We start from the raw sequence: 21,573 nt of genomic DNA, 5'->3' as shown, positions 1-21,573 counted from the left end.
GATCAATTTCTCAAGAGGACAAAATAATCCTAAATAGGTATACACCTAACAACAGAGCTTGAAAAGGCATGAAGCAAAAACTAAGAGAACCAAAAGAAAAATAATTCATATTTATATTTTAAGATTTCTACTCAATTCAGTAATTGATAAAATAAGTTAACAGAAAACTCACTGTTTATAGAAGACATGAACATCACCCTGCCTAACTTAATTAAAATAGAAAGAACATGAAAAAGTATACATGTTCTTTTTCAGTGAACAAATATTCATAAAATACATGATATATTAAGCCATAAATTAAGTCCTAAAAATGTAATCAGAGTCGTATAGCATGTATTTTCTGAACCAAATAAAATTTTAAAACAATATCAAAATTTATCTGAAAATAAATACCTAAATGAGAATTATACAACACAGTTCTAAATAACCTATGGTTCAATGAATAAATAGCATGTTAAATTAGAAAAAATGTTGAGCTGAATGAAATGAAATTATTGTGGAATTACAATGAAAAGAACATTAAAATGTATAGAGTGCAGTTAAAGTGATTTTTAGAGGGAAATCGATAGCTTTAAATGCTAATATTAGAAATGTTTAAAAATCAATTATTAAGTTCATATTTTAAAAAGGAAAAAAATTAAACCCAGAATAATAAGTAGAGGGAATGAAATAAGGAACAGATTAATAAATTAAATAAAAGATGATAGAGAAAAGTCAATTGAACAAAGAGCTAAATCTCTGAAAAGATTAATAAAATTGGTAAACCTCTTGACAGACTTATCAGAAAAGAATGAAGGCAGACAAAAATTACCAAAGACAGCAATGAAAGGAACTCACTCTATGAAGACTATATACATTAAAAGAATAATAAGGACATATTTTGCCTGCCAAAAGACAATTTAGATAAGATTGGAAATTTCTGAAAAGCCAAATTAACAAAACTGGCACAGAATGAAAAATAAGCATGTGACTAAATCTCCTATTTAAAAAAAGAAATTATTTAAAAATCTTCCCGTAAGAAAATAACAGTCTCTCATGGTTGGACTAATAGATTCGAGCAAATATTAAAAGAAAAGCAACACGAACCTTACACCTATTCCTTCACAAAATAGTAGTAATGAAAATTTCCATCTCGTTTTATAAGGCTAACATCATCCTAACATCCCCAAACCAGATAGACATGACCAGTAGACAAAACTCCAGATGAATAGCCCTCATTATTGTAGATGCAAACATTCTTACCAAATTAATGTAAATCAAATCCAGCATTACATAAAATTAATACATTATTACCAACTGCATTCATTCCAGAAATTCAAGATTGACTTAACTTTTTAAAAATACTGATATTTAACTTGACATGGATTACAGCTCTAAACATAAAAATTAAAACATCATAAAGCTTTTAGGAGAATATCTTCATTTAACTGGGGTAGACAAAGATTTCTGAGATAAAACACCAAAAACTTCTATCATAAAAAAGAGATTTGTCCAAATTAAAAACTTCTGTTCTACCTTTTTAAGCCTCTGTTGTAAATTTTATAGTTTAGTAAGTTATTTAATAAAGTACGTATAATGTATTTTACGAGGGAAGAAATTAAAGCGGCTGGGGGCTGTTACAATGAACGAGCCACGTGACTACGCAAACTAAAGGAGGCGCCGCCGCGGCCGGAAAACCGCTGGGAGTGGAAACTTCCGTTCGGCGAAAGCTGGGCAGATCCAAGATGGCGGCCAGCAGGCGGCTGATGAAGGAGTTGGAAGAAATCCGCAGAAGTGGGATTAAAAACTTCCAAAACATCCAGGTTGATGATGCTAATTTATTGACTTGGCAAGGGCTTATTGTCCCTGACAACCCTCCATATGATAAGGGGGCCTTCAAAATTGAAATCAACTTTCCAGCCGAGTATCCATTCAAACCGCCGAAGATCATATTTAAAACGAAGATTTATCACCCCAACATCGATGAAAAAGGGCAGGTCTGTCTGCCAGTAATTAGTGCTGAAAACTGGAAGCCAGCAACCAAAACCGACCAAGTGATCCAGGACCTCATAGCACTGGTGAACGACCCTCAGCCCGAGCACCCACTCCGGGCAGACCTAGCTGAAGAATACTCCAAAGATCACAAGAAATTCTGTAAGAATGCTAAAGCATTTACAAAGAAATACGGGGAAAAGCGGCCTGTGGACTAAAATCTGCCGTGATTGATTCCAGCGAGAGGGAGCTGAGACCCCAGCAATGCACTGACACCTGCAAAGCAGGACTCGGGAAAACTGACACGTGCCACCGTTAGTGGCAGTTACTAACTTTCTACAGTTTTCTTAATTAAAACTGCTGTACGTAACCTGTAAAGAAAGGATTAAAAATGTAAGATGTTCTAAACAACAAATAAAAAAAAAACCCCTCTGTTTGGCAGGATAGATCGCATTTCATCCCAAAATAGACTGTAAAAAAAAAGCTACGTATTTTAAGACTCGTTTGAAATCTACAAATGTTCTTTGGTAAACATTTATTTTACGATTCTGACTTTCCTATTCCTTCTTTTTCAATTTCTTCTTAATTATCAGCTGTTGGTTTACAATGCTCACCCACTTATCCTTCCTTCCTTGTTTTTCCTTGTTGGAAGCTAGAGAGGTGCAGAAAGTTTCCAAAGTAATAACTGTCTTTCTCCTTTTCCTCTCTGCTTCCCCACTCAATTTGTTATCCATTTTATAGGTGCAAACCTGTATTAAGATGTGTTATAACACAGTCACAGTCTTGGTTCCTTTTGGAGTGGTTTCAATAAATGAATTGTCATAATTTAGGTTTTGCAATAGTATCTTCATTTCTAATTTAAGTTGTGTAAGTTTAAAGTTTATAGCACATTGCTTTGACTCACATATTTGTGAAATGATGACCACAATTGACTTAGTTAACAACCAACATCTCATATACATACTAAAGAAACAAAAAGCAAAAACAGGATCTTTTCTTCCCTTGTGGTGAGAGCTCTTAGGATTTACTCCTATCAACCATATAGAATTATGTTAACTATAGTCATCATGTTCTACATAATGTCCCTTGTACTTATTTATCTTATAACTGGAAGTTTACCTTTTGACTATCTTCACCCAATTTCCCCTTCACCACAACCACCCCAGGTAACCACAAATTTGATCTCTTTTTCTACAAGTTTGTTTATTTGTTTTAACATTATATAAATGATATCATACAATATTTATCTTTCTCTGACTTATTTCACTTAGCAAAATAATTAATGCCCTCAAGTTGCATCCATGTTGTCGCAGATAGCAGGATTTTCTTCTTTTCAGGGCTAAATAATATTCCATTCTTTACTCGTTTCATCATTGGACACTTAGGTTGTTTCCATAGCGTGGCTATTGTAAATAATGCTGCTATGAACATGAAGGTGCATCTATTTCTTTGAAAGTGTTTTGTTTCCTTCAGATATACTCAGCAGTAGAATTACCAGATCATATGGTAGTTCTATTTTTAATTTTTTGAGGAACCTCCATACTGTTTTCCATAGCAGCTGTACTGATTTACAATCCCACCAAGAGTGCACAAAGGTTCCCTTTTCTCCACATCCTCACCAGCATTTGTTATCTCTTGTCTTTTTCTAATGATAGCCATTCTAATAGTCACGAGGTGATATGTCTTTGTGGTTTTGATTTCCATTTCCCTGATGACTAATGATGTTGAGCACCCTTTCTTTAATGTACTGTTGGTCATTTTTATGTCTTCTTTGGAAAAATGTCTAGTTAGGTTCTTTGCCTATTTTTTAATTGAATTGTTCATTTTGTGCTATTGGGTTTTGTTACTTCTTTAAACATTTTGGATTTGGGCCCTTTATCAGATACATTGGTTTGCAAATATTTTCCACTTTCATTCCATATGTTGTTTTGTCACTCTGTTGATGGTTTCTTTTGCTGTGCAGAAGCTTTTTAGTTTAAGGTAGCCCCACTTGTTTATATTTTATTTTGTTGCTTGCACTTAAATGTTAAGTTAAATGCTTGCACTTAGATGTTAAATATTTGTTGACTATGTGTAAATAGGTTTACTTCTAGGTTCTCAATTCTTTTCCATTGGTCAATATGGAAAAGAATTCCATATTGTTTTCATGCAATTGTCACACTGTTTTAATAACCATAGCTTTATAATATAGCTGGAAATCAGGAAATATGATGCCTCTTACTTTCTTCTTTCATAGGGTAACTTCTGCTTTTAAAACCTACCACTAAAAAAAATTAAAAGGGTGTCCTGGCTGGTGTAGCTCAGTGGATTGAGCACAGGCTGCAAACCAAAGGGTTGCTGGTTTGGTTCCCAGTCAGGGCACATGCATGAGTTGGGGTCCAGGTCCCCATGGGGACCACGTGAGAGGCAACCACACAGTGATGTTTCTCTCCCTCTCTTTCTCCCTCCCTTCCCCTCTCTCTAAAACTAAATAAATAAAATCTTTTTAAAAAATTAAAAGGCAAGCCATAGATTGGGAGAAAATGTCATATCTATCAAATTATATAAATAAATATATTTATTTATGCACTTAATATACATATTATATATTTTATTATGACCATAGTTATAACCATATTATGTTTTATATAAAATTATATGTATATAAATACTATATAAACACATAAGTAGTCAATAAGTACATGAAAAATGCTCACCATTGTCATCAGAAAAATGCAAACTGAAATGCAAATGAGTTACTACTCCATACCGTTTCATATGGGTAAAATGAAAATAACTAAAAATATCAAGTTTTAGAAAGGATGTAAAGCAACAAAAACTCACAAATTTCTGGTGAAATTGTGAAATAGTACAAAACTTTGGAAAGTATTTAATATTTTTGCAACATCTTGTTTTAGAACACATTTACACAAATAAGTAGATGTCAAGAAATAGGCTAAAAATTTACATTACTCCAAAAATGAAGAGAAAATTATACACAAATTCCTCTTAGTTACAATCAATACTAGAAGACAATGAAACATATTTATAGTTCCAAAGGAAAAGAGAAAACCTGTGAAGAATTTGATACAAGACCAAATTATTCCACAGGTTTAAAGCCAACAGACATTTCAAACCTACAAAAATCAGAGGACAAATTATATTCATTTAAAAAAAATGAAAGTATTAGAAAGAAAATAAACTTAAAACTAAACCAAAGTAAAAACAAAACCTTGTAGCAAATGTTAAAAAAAAATTTTTAGAAGCAAAATAATTTGACAGAACTAAGACTAAACACATCAGATTAATAAATTTAAATAAACTCACCTAGTAAAAGAGAAAAGTCTTAGATTGGATCACAAAGCCAAATACAAGTATAAAGTGTAGATTGAAAAGATTTATCTAAAACCAATCTAATCCAGAAAGATTGAAAATTCATAGTTGGGCACAGACATTTCTGCAAATGCCAACATAATGAAAATAGGGAATTTTATACATGTTTATATGTATCAATTTCTTTGCAGAAATTGCTAGATGCTTTTTAATCTCATAGCCTCTTCCACATTGTGAGACCACCTTTCCCAGCCCAAAGTGTGATATAAATATGGCCTTGTGACTGGATTTTGGCCACAGTAAGGTGGTAGGTAGGATGCATCTACTTCTAAGCCTGACAACAAAATGCTTTGTGCAGTTATCTTACTTTTTCTCTTGACCAACTAAAAGCAAAATATCTGGCATAAAATTCTGAGGAGGGGATAAAAGATGACTTGCACTAATTTGTTCTTTTCTAAATATGAATATAACATAATTAATAATTTACACTTATTCCTCTGAAGACTATGGCCCTCCACACCTGAAGGAAGTGTCTCAGGGGTGATTGCCTCATTCTGTGGCCTTGATCTCGTCTAATCCCAGCTATCTGATATCCTTAAACTTCAGAGGAAACGTAATGTTAAAACATTGCTGGGTAGTGCAATATAAAACCATTTCTTTTGTCTACTGTTCATCACGTAGAAGTTCTGAATCATCAAAGCCCTCTCCAACTCTTAATATTCTCAGGTCGGCTCAACCATTTGATAAGAATTACCTCATTTCCATCATGTTTATTTGGTGTGTCCTGACTTCACATAGGGTTATGGTTTTTAGTTCTTTTGGCAGCTAATCTCTGCATCTTCATGATCTTTTAATTATAAACCAGTTGCTAACTACTGGTTACCAGTTTTGTTTTTAAATATACCTTTCTTGTTACTATCTCCTGGTACCACTTTTTAAATCTCTCCTTTAAACCAGGTGACATCCCATGATTTTCTTTCTCATGAAGTGGATTTTTCTGGTTTTCTTTTTAACATCTAAAGAATTTCTGACTAGGACATTTATAGATTTTTGTTTGTTTTTTGCAGATTATCTGGTCATTGTAGCTAGTAATAAAGAACTAGATTATGTCAATGTATTAGAATGTATTTTGAGCAGTAAAAAAAAAACCCCACTACATTTAGATTTCAAAGTGCTATTGAACTGCTCTAAAAATCTCAGCCTTAACTAAATCACTGTTGACAAAATGATGAATGTTACACACCTTTAACAGTTTCCTTATGGGATTATTAAAATCCCCCTTTCTTCTCCCAGATCTGTCCGGACTGTCTGTACATCCATGACCCAAATTAAATACCGTGTTGGGAGTATGGGCAACATAATGACCTCCCTTGTCTTTTTAGACCCTTGGCTTGGGTAAAATTTAAACGGACATCATTGGATGCCAAACCATTTTCTATGACATTTATAAAACTGTCACATATTCCCCAAGTCTACTACCAATGTTATTCCATATCTAAACTCACCCTATTGTTTTCTTAAAAGTGAAAAATAAAAAGTGGATCATTCTGGAGAATGTAAACATGTGTTTCACTTCAACACCGTACTATCTGATTCAATTTACCTTCTAGTGCCTTTCTTAACTGTTCCTGAAAGACAGGAGGTAGCCCATAGCCAATATTTCCCAGAAAACATTATTGTACATCTTCATAACCAAGTTTTGTGCCTTGCTAAATCTAAAGGATTTATTAAAATATTCACTGAATTCCTTTTCTGAGGCGTTCATAATAAAGTACCACACACTAGGCATCTTATAAAAAAACCCTGTAAAATCTATTGTCTCACAGTTCTGGAGGCTAGAAGTTCGAATTAAGGTGTCTTCTGGGTTGTGCTGTCTCGAAAGCCTGTAGGGGAATCAACCCATGACTATTCCTAGCCTTTGGTAGTTTGTCATGCCAACAACTTTTGGCTTTTCCCCCCTTTGGTTTGTAGTTACAGTACTCCTGTCCTCTGTTTTCGTATAGAGTTCTTCTTGTGACTCCTGTTGGAAGCATTTCTCCGTTTGGAACTCTGACCTCTACTCCAGCCGATCATAAGGTTGTGTTTACAGGAAGCAAGAATATTGGTAGTGAATCAGTAGGGGTAATGCTAAATGGTGCCACTCCTGTATTTTCCAGGGTGCTGTTTATGTCTAAATCCATCTGATCTGTGGTGGTGTTTCTCCTATAGCTGGGACTCACAGGTCCGGTAATCAAGGGGTAAAAATGAAAATGATCTATTACTGTATAATATGAGGTGAAGGCTCCCCTCAAAAAAGAAACTATTTATAAAAAATTATGCATTTATTCCAACATATTGAAACGTCAATCACTTTCCAAGTACTCTGTTTGATGCAATACACCTACCAAGACCTTTTTGCCATTGCTCAAAAACAGTTTTTGAATGCCTTGGTTCTGATGCCTTTTAGTGTGTCTGCTGTTTGTTTTATCTCCAACACGTTGGCAAAACATTTCCCTTTGAGGGCTCTTTTTATCTGGGGAAACCGAAAGAGTTGCTTGGGGCAAGATCAGGTGAATAGGGAGGGTGGGGCAGGGAGGGTCATGCTGTTTTTGGTCAAAAACTGCTGAACACTTAGCACAGTGTGGGCAGGTGCGCTCATAAATCGTCCATCATGGGCAAATCATTGAGTTTTCAAAAAAATTCACTGAAGCCACAGGCAACCTGTCACAACAATCTTGTTTTGGCCTTTGAGGCTTCCCACTTAGTATTTCTTTTACCTTTTGCTGGAGATCTTTGCATGATTCAGTTCTTCTTTTAGGTATCTGATCAAATGTCCAATGAGCTTTTCCCGATTGCTGTCTCTCAAGTGTACCCCTCCCCAATACTTAATTCCATTTGACTCCTTGAGTCATTTTCTTCATTGAAAGTATTTACTTTTTGTTTCCAGATTGATCATCTCTCTCCTGAAGGAATAGAAGCTTTGTCTTTATCATGGCTCCATCCCCAGTGCCCAGCAGGGTGTCCGGTGCTTACACAGAAATAAGCATCTTTGAATGAATGGATGAATACTTCTATTTAAATACGCATAGTTATAAAGTTGAGGCAAAAGTAGTTTAATTTTAAAATGTATATGCTATCTTAATTAAAAGTTATATTGCTTTGTAAAAATCTTAATCAGGTAAAATTGTATGCAATATGCTTCTCAGAAAAGAGTTGATCTTCTGAGTCAATGAAACATTAATAGGCACAGCTGGTGGCAGGTGCAGGCACTGCAAAAATAGAGGACTAAGAAAATATAATTTGTCTTCATCTACAGCAGTGGTTCTCAGCCTTGGCCATGCATGAGAATCACCTGGGAAGATTACAAAGTCTGATGAGGAGTCCAGACCTCAGAACAAGCAATTCAGAATCTTTGAGGGTTGTATCTAGGACTCCAGTAACATGTTTTAAAAGGTTCCCTAACTGATTTCAATGGACAACAAAGTTAGAAAACCACTGATCTGTAAGATAGGAGTTTTTCCAAAACTACTCCTGATGCTGACAACAGTATAGGGGGTAATCAGAGGCCTGTTGAATGAATAGTGAATGAATGAATGAATGAATGAATGAGTGGGTTAATGTAAAGGATGTTGATAGCCAGCTAAACTCCTGAGAACACCTGAAAACTATTAAAAGGGCTTGGCTTATCAATAGGATTGCCAGACTTAGCAAACAAAACTAAGGAGTCCCCAGTTAAACTTGAAATTTAAATTAAAAACACACTTTTTTTTAGTAAAGTAGTCCCAAGTATTACAGGGGGCATACTTACACTAAAAAGTGTATTAATTATTGCTTGAAATTGAAATTTAACTGGGCATCCTGTATTTTATATGGCAGCCCTACCTACTGATGAGGGAACAGCTGGGTTCTCTAGCAAAAATCATCATGTCATTAAAACATGTAAGACAATTCACTGTTGAAGTGGTAAATTAATCTCTTCTATCTTCAGCTATACAAACCTACTATAAAAAGAGTCTACTATCCTTAGGAATGAATTTAATTTTGCCTTTTTAAAGCTATTAATAGAGTAAGCATAGAAATGAGGTGAATTCTTGTGCATTATAGTTTTTCCAAATGAACTAGTAATTTAAATTTTTCAGTATCTGTTTTTGAACTATCAAATCTCATACTCTAGAATAAAGTAAAATTCTATGTGTTTTAAGACCTATGAGGTACCCTCTCAGCATGACCTCTGAACTGGGGCCACATCAAGGTGCCTTGTCTTGAATTCTCTCCATACCCCTAAGTATGAGAAAGACAGAAATCCCTTGGGTATTTTCTGCTCATTATATAGTCCACCTAAAACCAAGGTTAAAAGGTAATAATGAATAAGATTTTACTTTAATGTTTTAATGATTAAAACAAATCAATCGAATCATTAGTCACGCAAGCAGAAGTCTCAAAGACACTACCTTTTTTCTTGAAGGGTGGGTAGAAGTTCCAGTCTTTTGCACATGTCAGGTAAATACCTTTCTACCACCAGGTGGCATACTCGTGTGTTTGTAAATCCTCCAATTAGTGGATAACTCAAAGAAAGATCAATTATGATTGTAATGAGCATGAAGAGAATGGAATAATGAAAAGACGAAATGGGAAAGGCTATTCACATTTCTAGTGTTTTCTTTCCTCAACTGGATTGCACAGTATGGATTGATTCCTCTGCTTCCTACAGAATTTGCAGGAAGTGGCTTGCTGAGATTAAGGTAATCAAAAATATTTGATTTTATTTGAACACTCTCTTTCATTGTTTGAAGACATCTTCAAAACTTGTCCAAATGGTATCATAAAAACCAAAGTTTTTTGACAATTTTTTGGATTATATACAATTTCTTTGCAGACATTTTAGCAGCCATTCCTAAATCTAATAATAGATTAAAATTTAAAAAAAAATCAGAAGAGGAAAGATTTATTCAAATAGAAACTTATTTCATCTATCCCAAAAGTCTGACAGTATCTCAGCAAGGGCAAGGTCAGGGAAGCTACATATTTTCTGCATATCGTTCTTGCTGGCAGTCTGCAGCGGGGATGTGGGAACATAGGAACTCAAGTGGATTTTTCAGGCGTGGGATGCATCTGGCACTATGCTCTTTTACAAACATGGCTGCACCTTACTCCTCAAAGCTTCAGGTGACAGAATTAGCTTTGTTAATTCTGTCAATTCTCAGCAACATACACTGTTTAAGATACCTGATACAGATGTGAATATAACTTTGGAATACAAAGTTTCCAATTTATTCCTAGAAAGGTTGTGCTGGGGAAGTGGATCCAGGTGTGGAGGGCTTTAACTCTGTTTTGACTTACAGTATTTGTCTTCCTATTTTCTTTGCAATTCTGTACAAAGGCAGATCCTTCAATTCAAGAGATTATATGTGAAATCCCTATTTGATTCCCTATCTCTATTTGTCAATTTTCAAACATATGCATAGATGTATTTTTTAGTGTACTGATTTTATGGGGTTTTTTTTTAAACTGCTACCTATGATAATTATAGTTAACACCAGCTACTCCTTGCTAATGCAGTATAGTAAGGGTTAAAGGCAAGGGCCTTGGGGGTTTGCATTCCTGAGTTCTGTCTCAAGCCCTGCCACTTGCTAGCTCTATGACTTGGCAAACTATTTAGCCTCTCTAAACTTTAACTTCCACATTTGAAAACTAGAGGTAATAGTGACATCTACCTACTGTCACTGTGGATTAATTGAGAAAAGATATGTAAAGTGCCCAGGATATAGTAGGCGCTAGATGATCAGTAGCTGTTCCTCTAAGGGTAGAGTTTGTAAACTGGAAGTTAACACTTCATTTAACTCATCTCTGAATTAGAGGTAATAACACTACATACTTTTAAGGATTTTGTGAGGATTAAATGAGGTAAGTGTGTGACACACCAAGCTTAGTGGATGCCACATAGTAAACAAGTCAATATATGGTAGAACTTGTTTTGTTATTATTTTCAGACACTGTGCTTATATATACCATATCTCCAATAAAAGGAATAGCCTCATTTTATTGAGTAGATACTTAGGCTCAAATAGGCTCGAAGGTAGTTGTGCCAGCAGTCAAACCCCAGTCTGGCTACAAAAACCCAGACCTTTTCATGACAATGTATTTGTCTCTAACCAAAAGCCATTCTGACATTAAGAGAGCTGATACTGAGAGACCAATGAACAAGTTTCATTTCAACTTAATTGATCAGACATAGGATATACCTTATACCACTTTGCTGATACTCTAATATGTAATAATTGAAAAACACATAGTTTAAGTTTTGAGGCCTTTAAAAAAAATCGTGGTGGTATTCTGTCACAGAGACAATGAGTATACTGATACTGCATAACCAAATAAATAAATTAAAAACCCAAGTACTATATTCTTTAAAGTTTCCAAAATCTCTAACAAAATTATAGACTTCTTTGTACTTCTCGATGCGCTTTAAAAGAGCAAGAAAACTGAAAATTAGAAGGATTTTAAAATTAGAAGGATTTTTTACCGAGATGTTACATAAACTTATTATTTTTACCTCTAATGATTAATTTTTACTTCTAGTATTTACAAAATGCACCAGGCTGAAAAGAAATGAGTCAATCACTCTGTGTTCCAGATGTTTTGGGAAATATCCAGATGTTCGTGATCTTTAAAAAGGATCCTTTCAAAACAAACATTTTATTTCTTCATTTTTTAGCTGCTTGTGATAGCTTAGCTATTACACAGACTTACTATAATTTGCTTTACTGTGTAAACTATCCTGAATACTTTCACAGAGAAAATCCAATTCCAAAAATATAAACTTGAAGTCACTTTGAAGACATTTTAGAGAATTAGAATGGAAAGAAAATAAAAGACTGAACCAGGGTTTGGAAAACGTTTTCCACCAAAGACCAGATAGGAAATATTTCAGGCTTTGCAGGCCACAGGGTCAGCCCTGAAACTACTCCGGTCTGCCTTTGTAGAGTTGGAAGGCATTGTGGGATTCCAGTACAACTTTATTTACAAAAGCAAGCAGCAGTGGGCTACATTTAGTTGCCATGGAGATTAACTGTGAGGAGAGACACTGAAGAAACCAGATATACATATGCTATTTTGGGTAATTAGTAAACATTTGCCGATGTAAGTTTGGGAAAAGGAATTTCTTTTTTTTTTTAAGATTTTACCTATTTTTTTTTAGAAAGGTGAAAGGAGAGAAAAAGAGAGGGAGAGAAACATCAATGTGTGGTTCCCTCTTGTGCATCCTCCACTGGGGACCTGGCCTGCAACCCAGGTATGTGCCCTGACTGGGAATCAATCCAGTGACCCTTTGGTTCTCAGGCCAGCGCTCAATCCACTGAGCTATGCCAGCCAAGGCAGAAATTTCAAAATGATGGCATCTGTTACTATCCAGTTGGCCTTGAGGACATGCTGGGTATGCTTCATGTGCCCCCACCTCCCCATATATACTCAGTCTCTGACTCTTATCTTAATCCTAACCTGCATTTTTCTCTTTCCTCTCCCTTGATTTAAAAGGAGATTGAACTTTGGGCTTGAGGAAAGATGGATTTGAGGATCCTCTAAAGCCCCCATCTTTTCTGTTGGGTGCCTTCTCAATCAATAAACCTTTCCTTACTCCAGTGAGTAAGGAATATTGGTCAATTGAGTGTCAGACATACAAACTTTTGGACTGGTAAGAACTTTGCCCCTTCCCTGCCCTCCTCTGTCCTTGGGAGGCTGACCTTAACAAACTACATCAGCCTTGGTCTTTTGGGTAACATTGGCAGGAAACAAGAAGCTAGAAGGACAGAGAAATTCTTCTTTGTAGTGCCTCAATCAGACACAGACACTCTAGTGCCCATCAAAGCTGGACTCCTGTGTCCTCAGGAAACCCATACCATGCACACATCCTCCCCCTCTCCTCTAAACTAAAGTATATTTCTTCTGCATCTATAGTCTCAGGGCAAGCTTGATGCCGATTCTCACTTAGAAAAAAAAAAGAATCTGACAAATCTTGTGAGTGTTAACTAACCTTCAGGGAGGGACTTCTTTTTATTAGAGGACTCGAAGAAATGCCTGAAAAAGTAAGTAAAGCTTCTGCACAGCAAAAGAAACCACCAACAACACAAAAAGGCAGCCAACCAAATGGGAGATGATTTTTGCAAGCCACAGCTCTGACAAGGGGTTAATGTCCAAAATATATAAAGAACTCATAAAACTCAACACCAAACAAACAATTCAATTAAAAAATGAGCAGAAGAACTGAACAGACACTTCTCGCAAGCATACAAATGGCCAACAAATATGTAAAAACATGATCAACGTCACTAGCTATTAGGGAAATGCAAATCAAAACCACAATGAGATACCACCTTACACCTGTTAGAATAGCTATTAGCCACAAGGCAGGTAATAACAAGTGTTGGAGAGGTTGTAGAGAAAGAGAAACCCTCATTTGCTACTAGTGGGAATGTAAACTGACACAGCCACTATGCAAAATGGTATGGAGGTTCCTCAGAAAATTAAGAATACAGTTTCCATATGACCCAGCAACGCCTATTCTGGGTATTTATCAAAAAAACAACAACAAACAAACAAACAAAACAAAACCAGAAAACATTTGCAAAGATATATTCCTTCCCTCCTATATTCATTGAAGCATTATTCATGCAGGCCAAAACATGGAAACAACTGAAATGTTTCTTAATAGATGATTGAATAAAAAAGATGCAGTACATATATATAATGGAATACTACTCGGCCACAAGAAAAATGAAATGCTGCCATTTGTGACAACATGGATAGATCTTGAGAATATCATGCTAAGTGAAAGAAGTCATACAGAAAAAGTCAAGAACCATATGATCTCACTCATATGTGGGATATAAAACTGAAAGCAACCAATGAACAAACAAAAATTCATAAACACAGAAAACAGTATGGTGGTTACCAGACAGAAGGGGTTTGGTAGTTATAGAAAAGAGAAAAGGGGGTCAAATATATGGTACTAGAAGTAGATTTGATTCTGGGTAGTAAACACACAATGCAATATACAGATGATGTATCATAGAATTGTACATTTGAAATCTATATAATTTTATTAACTAATGTCACCATGTCACCTCCATAAATTTAATTTTAAAAAGGGAAAAAAGTAAATAAGGAATATATAGCTCCAAAAGCTGCCCTGTGAAAAATAATGTCAATTTCTCCCATGGAGGAAATCCATTGCCCATAAGGTCAACTTGCATACTGACAATGAACCAAGATTTAGGGGCGTAGGTTTATTGTTTAACCTCACCAAATATCATTAGGGTTTTTATAACAAGTGGTATAATGTTTATTCGTGTTTGAGATCACTTTAGTATTCTAGAGGAATTTTAAAACTTACTCTCAATTGTCAGGAGTTATGCTACCCATAATATAATTGAGAGATGACAAAGTAGAACTGAGGTGTTGGTTTTGTTTAATGTTATTTTAATGACAGTTTAAGATATTATTGGTTTGACTAACTATGTGTTGAAAAATAGTTGCTGAAAGAATAAGTCAGTTTACAACTCCACTAATGAGCCATTTGTGCTTCTGTCTTTTCTGAAGTGCACTTAGCATTAATCCTCTGAGTCTCTGTGAAGGAATGTGGATGTACATCCTGCTCTCCGATGGTCACAATGACCAGGCGGAGATTAAAGGCTCTGAGAAGTACTGCAGTAACTACCCTGTTCACCTTTCTTTGCTATTTCCCAAGCTTACTTGGCCATAAAATTTCATTTTAGATATGGTTTATTAATACTCCAAGAAACTTTGGGAAGTGCTGGTGAAAAGTATTAAGACATTTGGTCTTAATCTATTTCACTAATTATTTTTGGTGCCTGTAAGTTGACTTTAATTATTTGTTATTTAAAATTCTTGTCTTTGAAAATGTTTACAAGGAAAAAATAAGGCATTCCCCCAAATGTCTGGGAAACACAACTTTTGCCCACTCTTAAGTGTCGGGGCTGCCCAAGTCTGGTCACCATTAATACTTGAGAATAGATACTTCCTACCCGAGTCCAACACATTCAACTCAAGTATCACCTCCACTTGGAAGCATTTCCTTTTTTAAAATTTTAGTTTTTAATTACAGTTTACATTCTGTTGGGAACCACCCTGCCTGGTTTCAGAAGCTATAACCCCCACCAGGGCTAAGGCTGAGGGAGTGACCTTGGACTGTAAGCCACCAAGGAGACAAAAGCTTATATCCTTTTTGAGGAGCACCGCTTCTGCTCCTTTTACTTCATCCATAACTAGCCCCCAATGCTTGGTCAGTTAGCCAATAATGGGTAAGATTCCCCAAGTGGGGAACAACCTAAGACAGGCACAATCACGTGGGAGGCCCCCAAGGAAGGACTTTGGGGGCTACAGCAAAAGGGGGTGATGGATCCTTGCCCCTTGGCTTTGACAAAACCTGAGTCCTCATTGTCTGGGAGAAATCTCCTAATCTCTTGGCTGCCTTACTTCCCTTGCTCCACCTAAGCCTGAAACAATGACAGAGGGTCATGCAGCCCTGTGCTAGAAAGGGCGGGTTCCCTAGGCAATCAGGCCTAAGAAAGAATATGTAAAATCCTGTGAAACCTGCTTTGTTTAGAATGCTGTCAATGAAATCATAAGGGTCCAAACAAGAAGTAAGTTTGTTCCTCAAAGTTTTACAGCTCTTTAGCTACCTGACCTTGACTCAAAATAGGCCCTCAGAGTTCTTTGTTATCTATTGTTTAATCCTTACTTTCTGGCAATGATTAATGAGCTTTACCTGAATTCTTGTGCAAACGAACCCCAAAAAAGCCATTGAGGAAAAGGCTCTTGACCCTTCTCCTTTGAGAGATCTGCCACCTTTCCTCCCCAAGCAGATCATGTCTTGGTAGACTATTCTCATCCATGGCGGCCGGGGAGGGGGGTGCCTGTGGGTGGAGCCCCCCCCACAACATTCAATATTATTCTGTATTAGTTTCAGTTTTGCAACATAGTGGTTAGACAATCACATACTTTACAAAGTGATCCCTCTGATATTTTAAGTGCCCACTTGGCACTGAACATACCATTACAATATTATTGACTATATTCCTTATGCAATGCTTTACATCCCCATGAGTTGTTTATAACTACTAATTTGTACTTCTTAATCCCTTCCCCCTTTTTCATCTATTCCCTCATCCCTTCTCCCCTCTGGCAACCAGGAGTTTATCTTCTGTTTCTATAGTCTCTTTCTATTTGTTTGTTCATTTATTTTGTTCTTTAGATTCCACTTATGGTGAAATCAAATGATATTTGTCTTTCTCCATCTGACTTATTTCACTTAGCATAACACCTTCTGGATCCATTCATGCTGTCACAAGTAGTAAGATTTCATTCTTTTTTTTATGGTCGAGTAATAGTCCATTGCATATATGTGCCACTACTTTTTTATCCACTCATGGGCACTTGGGTTGCTTCCATATTTTGACTACTGCAAATAATGCTGCAATAAACATAGGGGTGCATATATCTTTTTGAATTAGTGTTTTGGATTTCTGTGGCTATATACCCAGAAGTGGATTCACTGGGTCATAAGACAGCTCCATTTTTAATCTTTTAAGGAACATTAATACTTACTGTTTCCCATAGTGGCTGCACCAATCTGCACTCCCACCAACGGTACATGAGGACTCCCTCGGAAGCATTTCTGACCCAGGAACTAGTTCCACGGCTCCAACCTTTATGCTTTTCTTATAACACTTTGTGATCTTGTTTACAGTTAGTAATTTACACATCTAATCCCACGGGATTATAAAATCCTTGGGGGCAGAGACTATAATTACTCATCTTTGTTTCCTATATTTAACACTAGACTTTATTTTTAGTGGATGATTATAAAGGAAAAACCCAGTTCTTGCCTACTGTGTTTATCTTTCCTGTGATGCTCTATACAACTCACACAAAACACTTTACTTCTGATCACCAAATATGTGGAGGTTTTGCTCTATGCCAAGCAATTCTCTGCAACACCAGCTCTTGTTCTACAATTTAACTCAATTCTGACCCTATCTACCTAGTTAAGGACTCAGTTCCACAAAACTGCCCCTTACCCCCCACTTTAGAAACCAGTCGGAAGCTTGTTTTATCACCCATGCTTGTGACCAACCTGAAGGTTTCAGTGACTCCCTCCTCATGTCTAGTTAATTTGCTAGGGCAGCTCACAGAACTCAGGGAAATATTCATGTTTACCAGTTTATTAAAGAATACAGATAAACAGCCAGAGGGAGAGACACATAGGGTAAGGTCTTGGAGGGTTTTAAGTGTAGGAGCTTCTGTCTCTGTGGAATTGGGGTGTGACACCCTCATGATGTGAGTGTATTTGCCCACCTGGAAGCTCTCAGAATCCCCAATTGGTAGATGTTTGTAAAGGAAAAACCCATTTCTTCTCTATTGAGTTTATCTTCCCTGAAAGTCTATCTTTACAACTCACACAAATCCCTTTGCTTCTGATCAATCCTGTTGGGATTTTGTGGAGGCTGCTTCATGTAGGAGTGACCAACTATTAACTCAGTTTTCAGCCTCTCTCCCCTCTCTGGAGGATGGAGTGTGGGGCAAAGAATGAGGCTGAAAATTCTAAGCTCCTAAACATGGCTTGGTCTTTCTGGGGACCAGTCCCTATCCTGGAGCACTGTAGGAGCCACCCTGAGTTTCCACATTAGAACAACAGATGCTGCTAGTGCTCTTATCACTTAGGAAATTACAAGGGTTTTAGAAACTTTGTTAGGAACTTGGGCAGAAACCAACATATATGTTTTCCATTATCTCATGATGCTTAATAAATGAATTTTTTGACAATTTTACATGATTTTGAGACTGCTTCAGAAATAATTTGCACTCACTGAATACTTAAGTAGTTGATACTTGATAGTAGTATTGTCCCAACTCATGAGAATGGATTTTCAAAATCTGAGTTTCTCCAGCCAATTGATTTCACATTAGTACCTTGATATCAGGCCATGGTAAGAGTATTTACACCACAGAAACTGGCAAAAGCTACAAATCAAGACTTTTCTTTTTTCCTGCAGAACAAGTTGTTAAACATTTTACCAGGTTACCACTATATACGATATCTTTTATTATTTTTCACTAAATTATAATTTAATAAAAATGACATTTAAAAATTTAGACATTTTAAACATTTTAATAATTTTTAAATGCATTGTTCTGGCTCCTCATTTTGATTGTACATTATCTGGGGAAGAAGTCATTATTTATTTATTTTTTTTACTTTATTGCCCCAGTCAGTGCCTAGGAACTTATGAGCACTCAGTACATAATTATATGTGGAGGGGTTGATGACCTAAACAGAGTTGTGTTTTGAACTGTGGACAATGAATCATGGGGTTGGTGAGAGCATCAAAAAGGAATAAAAAAATACAAGAAAATGTTTTGAGTTGATACTAACACTAAATTTTATGTTCAGAACTTTAGGTATACCATATATTATTTTTCACTTATAATTTTATGTTTACTCTCAAATTTTAAATACATTGAAAGAGCTGAATAAAACCAGTGACATAATCATAGCCACAAAATTATAATGTCAGGGATATAAGATTTTGGCTGGACTACAGAAAAAGGCATACTTTCAGTACCGCAAAACTGCAGCAAAAGTACTAGAGTTTCAGGATTTCCTTAGGTTCACATTTTTTTAAGAGTTTACCTTAAAAGACCTTTAATTACTACAGATATTAATCAACCTCATCAACTGGTTCATTATATGAAATGTGGTAAAAATTTCAATGCGAGTTTTGACCATACATGAAGGAAATGCTTCCTGTGCAATGTACTGTGTAGCATTTAGTCTCCTGCTATTACAAGTAAAATGAATCATTGAAGGCAAAGGCATCTAAGTCTAGAATGTCACATAAGAAAAATACACATTTTAAAAATAAATTGATATATTTTACATACAGTAAAATATGCAAACCTTAAAAGTGAAGCTTGATGAATGTTTACATACGTATAAACTTCTCTAAGCATCACCAGATCAACATACAGACATTTCCACCCTGTCAGATAGTTCTCTTCTCCCTCTCCCTGTTGATAGCCATCCTTCTCATACCATTATTCTGACTTCTACCACAGTAGATTAATTTTGCCTGTAAAAGACATTTTTAACAATGCATTTTTTGTTAAATATATAAAAGGAAAAATGACTGCATGGGTACTAGTTTGGGGCAAATGAATATAACACAAATTAGTGATTATATATTTAATAATAATATTTAGGTCTTACTTTCAAGTACCTAGCAATACTTTACTAAAGCAATTTTAGAAATATCTTCCAACAGTTTAGGAGCTGTCAGTGGCTAGTATGATTTTATTTACTTTTTGCCTACAGTTCAATTAAACAGCATGACTGTTCTAAATGAAGAACTTTTTCATAAAAATAAATTTTTTATATGGTTTGAGTTCATTGTTAGCAGGACCAAGAATACAAATTCTACATAGATGCTTCTGTCAAGGAGTTTATAACCTAATATCTATAGAGCTTACATGCAGTTCATTATTCCCCACTATTTGCTCTATTAGTCTTTCTCTCCAAAGTAATATGTTTAAAGCCAGTATAAGGTTGAAATCAGGTTCTCCACAACCATTACTCTATAGTTGGCTCAGTCTAATAAAATAATAAAGACATTTGCTTTGAAAGTGGACCACATGGTGCAGCCACTAAGCCAAATGCTCTTGCTCAACCGGAACTTTGTAGGCCCAGATTAGATGGTTTCTGCGAAGTCAGGAACCTGGAGCACACGATCTTCTGCAATGTTTCAATACTGACAGGATGGACTTCAGAGGCTGGAATGATGATTATGGCCTAGAGTTTTTCTGCTTTCCAAGTCATTTTTGAGAAGGGGCAGAACATGGATGAAAAGCTCCTCAAGAAAGCATTCTTTGGGTGGTTTTCCTGGCCTGCTACCCCATGTTGAGCATCACCATTCTGTCTCCAGTTGTCAGATGGGGTCCAGAAGAGAGATCCACTAGACATTCTGTATTTGTTACCCCATCATCTAACACTGTCCACTGTTGTTGGCATTCAGCATCATATAGGTGCTCTGTAACTATGATCCCATTATCTAATATTCTGTACTTCCTCCTGCTGCTGTCATTCAATATCACACCCCAACATACCCTTCCATTTCTGTGGTGCAGTTTAACAAAAGCTTCACTAGGACTCTGTCTTAAAATTCCTATTGTCTTTCAAAGATATTTGATTTAATCTAATACCTTTAATCTAATACAATATTTCAAACTTAAAATTCAAGTTAAATAGTTTGCTTGAACATGATTTCTCTTATGTCTTAGTTATTCCTTTTAACTTTCAATGAATTCAATTAAATGAAATTTTTATGGCTTTTGTCAGATGCCTGGCATATGTCCAGCATATGCCCTAAATCCTGGAGAAGCAATAACAAATAAGAAGCTTACACTTTTTTGTTTTGTTTTGTTTTACTTCATTGTTGTTCAATTACAGTTGTCTGTATTTTCTCCCCACTCCTGTCCCTACCAGCCAAATCCCCCTCCCTCCCTTGATTCCACCACCCCCCCTTAGTTTTGTCCATGTGACCTTTATAGTAGTTCCTGAAAACCCTTCTCCCCACTGTCCCCACCTCCTCCCCTCTGGCTATTGTTAGAGTGTTCTTAATTTCAATGTTTCTGGTTATATTTCGTTTGCTTTTTTCTTTTGTTGATAATGTTCCGGTTAAAGGTGAGAACATATGGTATTTGTCCCTCACCACCTGGCTTGTTTCACTTAGCATAATGCTCTCCAGATCCATCCATGCTGTCACAAAGGGTGTAAGCTCCTTCTTTCTCTCTGCTACATAGAATTCCATTGTGTAAATGTACCATAGTTTTTTGATCCACTCATTTGCTTATGGGCACTTTTCCAGCACTTGGCTATTATAGAAGCTCACACTTTTTAAGGCACAGTTTCTCAGAGTAGCTTAGGTCAGGTAGTTGGGAAAAACCTGGGTGTATTTTTTTCTTTCCTTTCTTTTATTTTCTCTCTTTTTAAAAAATATTCCCACTGTGGTAGGAGTTTTGTGAGCCACATGTAGTGAATTTTGGTGTGGTTATCTCTCCAGCATCTATTTCTCTTTTATTAGAAACTTTTTCTGAATATTCATTAGGTACCAACTTCTTACGCTCTGATCTCAGTGGTCAGTTAATGGCTGTACTGTAGGTCTTCTCTGTAGGGGCCTTTACTCCAGGCATCAGCTCACAGTGTGTCCGTGTGCTTGACCACGCAGGTCTCCCACAGCG

The 21,573-nt window shown here is 36.1% G+C and overlaps 1 protein-coding gene across 2 annotated transcripts; it reads left to right on the top strand.

Annotated features, from left to right (window-relative positions):
* Positions 1-1,724: 1,724 nt before the first annotated feature.
* On the top strand, positions 1,725-2,189 carry LOC123827015 (ubiquitin-conjugating enzyme E2 L3-like). 2 transcript variants are annotated; one of them, XM_045851252.1, is made up of 2 exons: positions 1,725-1,751; positions 1,848-2,189. In XM_045851252.1, the coding sequence occupies exons 1-2, from the start codon at positions 1,725-1,727 to the stop codon at positions 2,187-2,189; spliced, it is 369 nt and encodes a 122-aa protein (XP_045707208.1). The 2 variants fall into 2 exon arrangements, with proteins under 2 accessions (XP_045707208.1, XP_045707207.1); XM_045851251.1 differs by having other exon boundaries at positions 1,725-2,189.
* The last annotated feature ends 19,384 nt before the right edge of the window (positions 2,190-21,573 follow it).

The sequence above is a fragment of the Phyllostomus hastatus genome, unplaced genomic scaffold (assembly GCF_019186645.2).
Source record: "Phyllostomus hastatus isolate PE091 unplaced genomic scaffold, TTU_PhHast_1.1 phas_contig_86, whole genome shotgun sequence".
In the NCBI taxonomy this organism is placed as follows: Eukaryota; Metazoa; Chordata; class Mammalia; order Chiroptera; family Phyllostomidae; genus Phyllostomus; species Phyllostomus hastatus.
This window is presented reverse-complemented; position numbering and strand designations above follow the sequence as displayed.